At 41.4% G+C, this 11984-nt stretch overlaps 1 protein-coding gene across 4 annotated transcripts; it reads left to right on the top strand.

The window, feature by feature from the left end:
* Positions 1–305: 305 nt before the first annotated feature.
* Positions 306–11393, top strand: LOC143368127 (cyclin-dependent kinase-like 4). Of its 4 annotated transcripts, none has more exons than XM_076810506.1 (6): positions 306–715; positions 6319–6508; positions 7606–7953; positions 9748–10014; positions 10106–10264; positions 10392–11393. In XM_076810506.1, exons 1-6 carry the CDS (start codon positions 648–650, stop codon positions 10536–10538), a joined length of 1179 nt encoding a protein of 392 aa, XP_076666621.1. In that variant the 5' UTR covers positions 306–647; the 3' UTR covers positions 10539–11393. The 4 variants fall into 4 exon arrangements, with proteins under 4 accessions (XP_076666621.1, XP_076666623.1, XP_076666622.1 ...); XM_076810508.1 differs by lacking the exon at positions 306–715 and adding an exon at positions 2382–4279; XM_076810507.1 differs by lacking the exon at positions 306–715 and adding an exon at positions 4313–5691.
* Positions 11394–11984: the final 591 nt, after the last annotated feature.

Below are 11984 nucleotides of genomic sequence, written 5' to 3'. Positions count from 1 at the left end.
AAGTACTCGTCTTCAGTTTCCTTTTCCCAAGCAAAACCTCTTATCAACACTGCGAAATCTATTCACAAACATTTCAACCCCTTCGTCAATTTACTGACGTAAAATTATTAAAATGGCCCAGTTCCTAATGTGCGCAAAACAAAAAGGCACGCGACCCATCGTTTCTACCACATTTCGAGCGTTAAATCGCAGCTAAAGGTGAATTAAAATTCTCCTGAAAATGGTGATTTATCGCGTGCGATTGAATATTGTCGAGTTGGCTATGCGCATGGCTGATTATCATACAGTTCTTCGTCCCTTCGCCATCACTGAAATCCGTCAACTTCGATGGAAGCAAGGCTCGCGCAGCAGTGCTGTCACTAAAACCTCGTGCTCGAGAGGAACAGCCGAACGAAGTTATTTCCACCGCGAGGAACTTGCGGGAATTATCGATCAGCCCTCTGACGTAGTTAAACAAACGGTCGGGAACCACTGATCGCTTCGATTCAGTGGTGAAACGTGACGCTGTTAGTGATAAGACAGCCACAGGGTGGTCTGTCAATAATGCCGTCACGTCAGATGGGATCGGGAAGAGTCAGAGTGAAGCTCCCGACGATGGGTCCCGAATTTTCCAGCAACGGCACGAGGTTCCTGTGAGAAGCGTTCGCATGGACAAATGGCTCCAAGATAGGAAGCTCTGGCTTTTCGGTAGCACACTGCCCTTGCTGCCAAGAAGGTAAACACTCACATTTTTGTCGAGCCTCGCACTCAACCACGAATGACAAGTGTGCTCTTTAGTAAAAAAAATATGAGTTGCTCAGTGGAAGTCTATCGAATCTAAAAAAAAAACTAGTTTTACTGTCCGAATGACTTTGAAATATGATATCTCAAGGGGTTGTTTTATTTCGAAATATTTTATATTTCATACCTTCGGGAACTTGTTATTTATTTTGTCAGACAAGTCAGCTTACCGTTCGTTTTTTAAGGGATCATTTTTGACAGTCAAAGTGAAAAATTCCATGCTTTTGTTTGCCAAATTCTTGTAAATTATAAGAACACACGAGTCATCGCAATATCGTTATTTTATCTATATTAATCAGGGACCTGGAAAGAATTTTTTTCGTTTCGTTTCAGTTCAGCTCCGATAGTAATAATTTCGTTTTAATTAATATCGTTCCTGCTGAAAGGTATTTCGTTCCCATTGTGACGAAAAACAAATTTCGTTCCGAACCGGTTATTTCATATTAAAAAAAAACTCATATAAACTTATTTTTAACAATTTTATTGCATTTGGTAGTTGTATTATAAATTTGCATGCATTATAATTACATATTATGAGAAAATAGAGTTTCGAAGCTTACACCTGAAATCCTCGAACAACATAAACCGTATAAAAAAAGTAGACTATACAAAATAAAAATCCGAGATCACAGAAAGTATCTGCTGCTCATATTCAGGCACAAATAGATTCATGATTAAAATAAGGGGGCGGTAAATTAAAATTTTAAAAATAAAGTGTGCATGGAAAAGGAATAAACGTTATTAACTAGAATTTTTATTTCGGTTATATCGTTTTCACTCCTGCAGAGAAGATTACGAATTTCTATTAGCTTATCGTTTTCATTTCTGTTCCGGTCTAGGTCCCTGATATTAATATTATTTCTTTATCTGTTCGCTGCATAAATGTTCGTGAAAATAGGATCTGCCTGCGACGAGCATTATTTTCGTTTCGTTACTCGCCACACCTGCTGCTCGAACTACTTTCAAATTGTAAGAGAAGTATCACCGAAATTCTGAATCGGGAAATAGCGACGCAACGGTGCAGCCGGAATCCGAAGGCTGATTCTTTGCGGAATAGGCGACTTTGACATTGGCTTAAATCGATCGATCTCTGTTACATAGTTTCATCACGCGAGGCTAATTATATGCACTAAACGTCATGAATCGCCATTAAACGCGGCTGATGTGTCAACAGAGAGGCGGACGTTTAACGTCATTCCCAAGTAAAAATAATCCCCTCGCGTGACGTTACAGTTTCCATTTGGAATTCTAATTTCCGGGAGCAACCGTCCATCGAAATGTCAACTGAACTATTTCAGACTGCTTTAAATACAAGTATTAAGTACTACAGTACCGTCGCCGTAAGTAAAATACATTTCGCGATAATCCGCCATCCCCACTACCTCCTTTATAGTTACCGCGGCGAGCGAGAGGGGTTGGTGGTGAGAGCGAGCGAAAGGATACTGTAATTTATGGCTTGCCACTGTCGCGTGCCCTCTCGATCGTTCTCGGCCCCGCACAGTGGGGCAACCTGCACTCTTTTGTGTCAAATTAGTAGAATTTTTGATAGGAATAAAATAGAGGGACGAATCTTTCCGGAGGATAAAGCTAAGATATTGCAGAGTAAGGGGAAAAATATTGAGAAGGTATGACAAACAAGTCTCGACCTTGAAACTCCATGTCAAAGTTGACATCTTCGAAGAAAATTGCAGTTTTTCAGTTACAATGTGTGGCTGAAGTTTTCCCTTTACTTGTTACACATCATTTCCTGTAGACTTGCACGCGCTGAATTCAAATCTGGCCGCAGAATTTGTCTTACCCTTGCCCGAAAACAAGAGAAACATTCTATGATTATTTCTACTAAGTGGAGTTATATTTCTTCCTGCACGTGACTACCTATATGTTTTTTTTCACATGGATCGATTTTTACCATTACTCCGCTCGCAAAAGTATGTCAGCGTAAGGGCCGCAGGGTAGGTAACGGAAAAATTAATGCTTTATAAGACTTTTTCACATTTCATATCGGGAATACAGTTTGACGCGAATAATTATCAAGCGTTTCATCATTGCGTAATCAACGCTTTATGACAGCGAAATAGTATCATTGTTCTTGAAGCTTCGATGCTCGGAAGATGTTTTTGAATGATGTCTGTTAATAATATTTGTAGGAATATTCTATCGTAAAATTGTTCCTCAGAAATATGAAGTCGTACAGTGAGTAACGAAAATATTCGGACACTTTTTAAAATCGCGTAACTTTTTTTAAATTAATCCAAACGACTTGAGTTTTTTTTAGAAGCTAGAAGGATTAGTTTGCCAAGTGACGTCGTTCGTCGTTTTGAAAAAAATGCACTTGGTCGGAATAGCAAAAAAAATAGTGAAGGTCATTTTTTGAAAACTTTTTTCTGCGAGCCTGTAATGAAAATTCAACAAAACCCGTTTGTAGATTTCAGTAAGTTGTACACGTGCCTAAAATTTCCTGAAAATCAGTTAACGTTGCTCCGAGCTACAAACACTTAAAGATCGCAGAATAAGGTCGAAAATCGGGGAAGTCCCGAAATCAGCCTTTACTATTTTTTTTCCTATTCCGACCAAGTGCATTATTTTCCAAAACGACGAAACACGTCACTTAGCAAACTAATCCTCCTAGCTCCTCAAAAAAACTCAAGTCGTTTGGATTAATTTTAAAATAGTTACGCGATTTTAAAAAGTGTCCGAATATTTTCGTCACTCACTGTATATGCTGAAGCATCGTAAACACTGTCGTTCTTAATAAATAATCGGAGATGCTAATTAATAATTAATTAATTAGTGAAAGATCTCCCTCCGAATGCCTGCCGATACGCGCGAGAAATCTCTTTACCCTAGTAGCACCCATCGAATTGCTATTGGAAATTGCGAAATCTTTAGAGCTCGCTACACTTGGGAGAAAGTTGCGTAACTTTCGTCGCCATCTGTCACGTCACCGGTGAAACCGGAAGCAACGTTTTAACCCCGTTCAGGGTCATTATTCCAGCACAGGTGGTGTAGGAGCATAATATCGATTGTCAATAATCAAGAGTACATACATCGCAAAGTAGCGTTTCAGCACACTTAGTAACGCTCGGTATGTTCAACGACAAGGGTGTATCAGCAACAGGATACCATGGACGTCATTATGGGATTCCTGTATGTATAAGGAAAATATATTTTCAACCCTGCAGGATATACGAGTACAAACTGTTTAGTAAAAACTTGGCACTGTACATCAACACTAGCCCGCTGTCGCGGAAGAATTCTTTCATCGTTCTCCTATTTCTTATTGTAGTGTACAAATATTATTTATTTATATACACGGGTAGAACAACCCCTCGGCATACAAAAAAAAAAAAATGATACATTAACACCGCCGGGTCAAAACATGGATGATGGAAGTTCTAAAATTTTAAAATGGGTCGCCAGAAATGCCAGGAGACTGACAAAAAGTGTTAGACCTCGTACAAAGGCGGTTAACACACCTACATTGGCCATTTAGTGTACGGTGAGTTTCGTCTGAGAACGTCTGAGATTTCTAGATGGTATACAAAGCTTAAGTACTTAATATTGTTAGGAGTCCTATAAACAAACATCGCATCAAACATCACACGCCCCTTTTCCTCCTTTCTTTTTAATTTTTAATAATACCTTAATAGCCCTTCTACTACACGATAGAATTATTTTCTTGTCCACAGACATTTTCTATAACTGTCGTAGCTTTGTCGTCACCCTGGCGATGACTATTCCCCTTACGATTCCAGTAGCATTACTCCGCATTTGCAATAAATTTGCAGTAGCGTGGGAAAAAGGTCGAGACACTCGCAGAGCTCTTCGGGGGCTTGGTTCCACTGTATTTCGAGCGGTTGAAATCAATTCCAATACCTTTCCCTCGGCTCCAGCACGCGAATCCGTTGATTACAATGACAGTCAACGGCACTCGACTTATTATTTCCCAAGCAGCTCGGAACATGACGTGGTCGACTTATCACGAAGCTTCGATCGCGGGAGAATTGTTGGTAAAAGGATTCTGCTGGTTACCTCGCGGTTCTTCAGATTTCGTGCCACCAGGGGCGCGTGCCTGCGACGCCACGCTTATGTATTAGGGAACAGTAGTATAGGCCAGCGCTGACCAGCCGTTGCGCCCGCGTAAACCTGGGATCCATCACTGATTGAAGTTGATGGATTTCCCGCGGCGATTTATGAAATTAGCAGCGACAGTACGATGCAACCGGAGGATCGCTTTTAACGAACATCGTTAACCTTTCAATGGCAGCGATGCACTTTCCGCCGATGAAAAGTTGATCGCAGCGCGCACCAAATCCCACGTGAAACGAACGGAGACGCAAAATTGTTAACGCTTGAAACGATCCCATTCGATAGTCGCAAAAGCCTCGAGTATGGTGAACTGTTTACACAGAATTCGACATGGTCAACGACTTAAGATTCGCAAATTACCGTCAGCGCGTGCCATTTTGGTAAGCCGATAGCTCTGTGCCGTTAACGAGCCGTTAATAAAGCTTCGATTTTTGTATGGCGTGTGAGCAGAGCAGATGTCGATAGATAATATGTAAACGGGAAAAGGAAATCGAAGAATTCACAGATTTCCTAAGGTCTCCCTCGAAACGCGGGGACGTGAGTCACGGTACCTGACGCAAACGTGCGCCGAACTGTATCGCGTTAAGCGAAACTTTTTTCGCACGGGGTGGAGGTCGTGAAATTTTTATAGAATCTGGCCGCCGCCACTTGGACGTAAGGGCGCCTGCGCCAGATTCCGATTCAAATAAAGTAAAAGCCACAGGGGAGGTTGACCCTTGGTCATCGGCGAGGATGCACGCAGTCTGGCCCGCAGCCTTTACCCGATAGCATGCTCTTTACGCAGCAGTTCACCTCTTTGCCATGCCTCGCCAAGTACAAAAAGTGGGTACCAGCTTGGATCTTCGCTTGGAACTCTGATTCAGCAACCCTCTTGCCTGAGATTAAGTAGCTTCGCTTGAAATTCCTCCGCGAATAGAACTCGGCAAGCCTGTGCTATTCTGTAGATACTTGCTAACAAGCAGCCAAGTCACCTCTTCTCTATTGTCGCGCTGTTCCCCGTGGATCATCGTACAAAGAGATTGCATTGTGAGCTGCGCTGCTGTTACGATCAGTGACACAAAGGACCGCGATGCATGAATCGCGATTGCCATTGCACTTCAATAGGATCACGCGTGCACTCGTCTGTCGCTGCGCTCCGAGATAACATCCGCATTGAACTCGTAACACACTTTACACGCTCGCACACCCTTTACGCTGTTACGAGCCTCGATGTTGGCTTCCATCCGCGGAACCGTCGACCTTCTAGCGCCTTTTGCTGCTTCGCAGTCCCTAAAATAATTGTTCTAATACGTAAGTGGAATAGGGGAAGCTTAAATCGCAACCCAGGAGTAATTACTCCGGCTAATGTGAATCGCAAACGATTCGATGGAGCGGCGATTATATTTTTACTCGAATTACGCGTGTGGCACAATGAAATATAATCGATCGTCCAATTCTCTTTTCGAAAAGGTCGCGCGCGCCGAGCAAGGCGATGGAAAGGTACGAACGACTAGCGCGGCTTGGGGAGGGTAGCTACGGCGTCGTCTTCCAGTGCAGGGATCGACAAACTGGAAAATTGGTAGCCGTGAAGAAGTTCCAGCAAACGGAGGATGATCCTCTTATACGGAAGATCGCGCTTCGTGAAATACGGCTTCTTAAGGTCAGTAGCTTATTATCTACGCGCGATATAAAAGTGAACGAAACGGAAGCTTATTTTAGAATGGAAATATAAACTTCGTCATCATCACAGCTGAGTTTGCCATCGGATTCTAATACCATTCAGATGTGCTTCTATTGCTCGTGAACTTTCATCTTATCAAACATTTAAATACCGATAAAAGTAGCCCGTTTGCAGGCAATCGTAGTTCCCCCCGTATCAGACAAGTAGAAATTCTATTCTCAGAAAATGCTAAACCCCAAGTGGATATTCTTGGAGAATTGTTTCTCCTATATCCCCAGAGCGAGGAACTTGTCACCTGTGCACTACATTATCAGGAAATCTATGGAGGAAGTCTTTCGTCTTTAGTTCCTTCGCTTCCCAGCACGATTCTAGCCCCTCGAGTGCTTGCAGGTGAACGACCTGCGCTACCCTGAAAATACGAAACCTAACGCTAGCTACCCTCGGGCTAAGAGAATCTCGGCGCCAGAAGAACGTTGAGAATCCGATAATAACGCTGCCGCACCCTGACGGAAGTTGATCTCAGGTGGCAAGGCTTTCTGGGGGGACTGATTCGCGGGAAAGAAATCCGTGATCTTCCGCAGAAGCGTAGCCGCATAAATCCAACGCTGGCTACAAGAAGTGGCCAACGGTCAATACCGCGGCGGTCAATATCTTAGCGTGTTCTGCTCTTGTCGACCTAGCCTTATCGAAATAATCGGGGGGTTCCCTCCCAAACATATGCGCATTCAAACGAGCCACCGCCTAGGCTCTGACATTTCGCTCCAAGGATATTTTCCTTCCTACGCGAAATAAAACCGGGCCGTGATTTTAATGATTTCCTTTCGCCGCGGCTGATGATCGCGAGGCGTCACCACGAGAGCATTTCGCTGGGCGTTCCTTTTCGGGGTCACGAGATTTCTGAGCTGCCGCAAGCTACTTCGAGCCCCCCGACAATTTGCTCGCGCATTTGCTTCTCGAAGAAGGATGTCTTCTTGCTCCGTAGTCTGCTCCTGGATTAGCAAGCCCCATTCGTAGCCATTGCAATAAATATTGCAAACGTAGATTGCTCTAGATTCTAGAGGATATTTATTTTGCAGAACCTCAAGCACCCAAATCTGGTGAATCTTTTGGAGGTGTTTAGGCGGAAACGGAAGTTGCACCTAGTCTTCGAGTACTGCGAGTACACCCTCTTGAACGAGATGGAACGATATCCCATCGGGTGTCCAGAAATCACCACGAAACAGCTCACGTGGCAGATTCTGCAGGGTGTCGCGTATTGCCATCGATTGGGCTGCGTTCACAGGGACGTGAAACCCGAGAACATTCTCATCACGGGCGAGGGGGTGGTGAAATTGTGCGACTTTGGTTTCGCTCGGATGCTCAGCCCTGGTGAAAACTACACAGAGTACGTCGCGACTAGGTGGTACAGGGCACCCGAATTGCTGGTAATTATCTTCATCATCTTTGATAGCTTCTGTCTTTGATTCACTGCTTTATATTCTTTACAGCCTTCAGCCTGAAAATTTTTTTAATTTTTCAAATAGTTGTGATTTTTAAATTGTTATTAATGTTAGGTATATTTTTTTAATTCGTAAAACTGAGACTGCCCCTCTTGTGTTACATGTATGTACTTCATCGAAAGTACAAATGCTTGCTGTTTCTAGTTTATTTCTCAGTGTTAATTGGCATCGATTACAAGTAATCATTGCCTGGGCCTGTAACACAGTTTTAGGTGGACTACGAGCCGCCAATTTTTCGCCAACAGCACACGGAAGTGTAGGTACTACTTACAAGGAAAAATACCCGACCCGGATATTCAAAAAATTATGCAACTTTGGGGATATGTAGAGGATACATAGGTATGTATTACGATTTTTTTTGCTCCCCAAATTCACTCCAATGGGGTGAAATTGAATTCTGTAAATCCGGCTCGAAAAAATCCCCCAAATTTGGGTCACCCTGTGTAAAGAATTAATAAATTTTTACCAAATGATAGGTCTATTTTGTCTGAGCAGGGCCCGATTTAGGGGGCAACTGCCCAGAGCGGCAAGATTGGTAGAGAGAAAAAATTAAACTCGATTAAAACCGATGAAAAAGTAAAACTTTTTGAAAAAGCGATAAAAAAGTAGGTAATACGTGTTTGAATTTAATATCAAGCTTATGAATTCTTTTTAAATCACCCATATAATTACTAAAAATTTTATAAAACAAAATGCTTTTGTTATCGAACAAATACCTACAAAAAATTGTACTCACTGCAAAAAATTATTTATAATTAAATATAAAGGGCGGCGAAAATCATTTTTGCCGAGAACAGCGGAAGAGCTAGATTTGGTCCTGTGTCTGAAAATCTTTTTTCTACCTCTTACAGTTCGCGAATTATAACAGAAAATCGGAAAACAGTCGGATTTTCAGGGATCAATTTCACCCCCATAGAGTGAATTTCGGCAGCAAAGAAAAATGCGTAATACATATCTATATACCCCCTACATATCCCCAAATTTACATAATTTTTTGAATTTGTGGGTGGTGATCTTTCCTTTTTAACCGACTACAAAAAGGAGGAGTTTATTGGCTGGTATTCACAGTCGCCACTTATTCTTAAGATCTACTCTAGTGGACCAGTAAAGGATGCTGAATGCTTAACCCTTAACTTGTATACTGTTTTTGGCAAACGTGGCTGGTATACTGGGGTCGTGGCAGACCCCAAATAAAAAAGGACACAGAAATTTGAAAAGTCGACCCTGAATCAACCTCTATGAATATTTTGTTCTTAGGTAATGTGTAAAATAACAGAAACCTAGAAAGTTAAACTATTATTATAAATTTAATTAGAAAAACAGTTTACAAGCTTAGACAACCAAAAATTTTGCAGCGAGCTTTGCGTGCCTGGGGTCATGAGCGACCCCAAGATACCAGTTAAGGGTTAAGATCATCTTAATTATAACTAGCGACTGTGAATGCGCATAATAGATGAAGCAGGTACTTAAAACCGTGCCCAGCACAGTTTAACGTCGATGTTCTAAATTCTTACGGGAACCAGTGCTTTCTGCCAATCAATGCCTTTGACGAAAATGCGAAGTCCAGTTAAAATTACAAAATACCGTTCGACTTCAATTACGCGTAAAATAAATCGGTGAATGTTTTATCAATGTCCATTAGAGAGAGTGGAACATATCCGAGTTCTAAGGGGTAGAGAGGCGTTTAATTGTACAAGAAATCTGATGGCTTTCCAACAGGTCGGAGATACCCAGTACGGTACACCAGTGGACGTATGGGCAATCGGCTGTGTTTTCGCAGAACTAATACGCGGGGAAGCACTGTGGCCAGGAAAGTCAGACGTGGATCAGTTGTATTTAATAAGAAGGACTATCGGCGACCTGTTGTCGAGGCATATAGCCATTTTCCAGCAGAACGAATTCTTTGCCGGCATCACGTTACCGACACCCCAGTCTCTCACCCCCCTTGAAACCACTCTACCCAATAGAGGCAATGCTGCTCTACACGTGCGTATTTACCGTGCTTCCCACCTTCTTCCGGAAAACAGGACGCTCACGATTCACGTCGTAATGAAATTCATTTCAATCCATCCAACAGCTCGACTTTCTCCAAAAATGTCTGGACAAGGATCCAGAGGAAAGATGGTCGTGCGAACAACTCCTGCAACACTCCTACTTCGAGAACTTTCATTTCAAAATGCCGGAAGCTGAAATGGAAGAATTCGAGAAGCTTAAGAAATATCGGGATCGTTCACGAGTAAGTGCACCTACTTGCGTGATCGTAGATTTTATTCTGGTATCGTAAACCGCTTGCACGGAAGTAAGTCGAGAGATTTAGGCGCAAGATACCGTTATTAAACGGTAACGTTACTGTTACATTGTAGAATAGTAACTACAGTCAAATGGTATTGCCCCAACTTCCCAAGGCTGGTGCCTCGGTTCATAGTCAAAATGAAAATCGGCCGAGAAGCTCCTCCATGCATCATCAGCAGGACTTTGATCACCTGCCCACTATCAAAGGTTGTAATTAAGCTCCTCTGTGATTGTACATATATACACATATATATCTATATATTTATTTATTTACTACTTTACAAATATTTATTATAAATTAATAATTGTTAGTATCTTTTATTTGTATTCGCACGTTTGTCTTTGAACTTCTGAAGAGATTTTGTTCTGTTACTATGATTTACATATTATATATACATACTTCTTGTATGGGCATTACATGTACAACTTAAAATAAAGTTTTTGTACGAAAACAATGTTTCGTAGAGTTGCTTTCTACGTACCCATGAAGAAATATACGTGTGCCTTAAGGGTGTATTGGACCTATCTTCAAAATGGTACCAGGTTGATGACAATTTCTGACATTGTTCTTCCTAATCTTCCTGATGCGCTCCAAAAATTTTAAACGAATTCTCTAAATGATTGCTGAGTTGTAACGATTTTAATTTTCACTGATTTTACACGTACTCTTATGGAAAGAGACGACCTTTGCAGATAAAACAACTGAAAATATGTTGAAGAAATAGTACCAATGTTTTCAATTTTTTTTTACACACAGTATACGGGTGGATGAAAATATCTGCCAAGTTTCAATTGTTTTCACTACACCGTTTTAAAGAAATACGTTATAACTGGAGAGACTTGTTAATTTCGGGGCATTTTCACTGCCAAAAGTTTAGCAAATAATGCTCGAGAAAGCATTTGTAAAGTGAAAAATACCTTCCTAGGAGTAAAAATAAGACTCTAATTGTCGTTCGAGTTCCTTACATCTAGATTTACTATGAGTAACACAAAGATATTCAAATATTTCGAGTATCATATACTTTTCTCTAATATTGTACGTCCGATACATCCTTAACCAGTCCGAGACTTAAGCGAGAATTACAAACGAACCGAAAGATATCTGTTCGTGCAATGCCACGTTTCCATTTACCTTCAGCCTTTACAGCAATAACGTTCGTTACAGAATAATCCTTTTATTTCACAAACACAATAGGAATACCAGCAACACAATATTGAATTAAATAAACATATTTATTGCTATCATGTCGTATAAAAATGAGAACATACATAGTGTTTAACTGTTTATGCTAGTTTTTGCTAACTACAAGATGATTCATAGCAAACAGCTATTAACCCGGTAATAGCCAATACGTTCAAAAATCGAAACCATTGCACTTCCATCGTACTGTCTAATTTGATTTGTCGTTCTTCACATAGTATTCATATAAACGTTGAAACGGATGTAAGCGCCTCTGTGACTCTGGCACATATTTCTCTTGTAGTACGAACCAACCCACATGAAGGCCTATAAAGCCAGCACCGATAACTACCAGTAACGAAGTAGCACTCATTTTCACAAAAAGCGTTCACTCGCAAACGTTGCAAAGATAAGAATTTCCAATTTCCCCTGCCTTATAAGGACCGATTTTTAGGTTAATCACAACAGCGATATTTTCTTTTTC

This window comes from Andrena cerasifolii, chromosome 4 (assembly GCF_050908995.1).
Source record: "Andrena cerasifolii isolate SP2316 chromosome 4, iyAndCera1_principal, whole genome shotgun sequence".
Lineage (NCBI taxonomy): Eukaryota > Metazoa > Arthropoda > Insecta > Hymenoptera > Andrenidae > Andrena > Andrena cerasifolii.
This window is presented reverse-complemented; position numbering and strand designations above follow the sequence as displayed.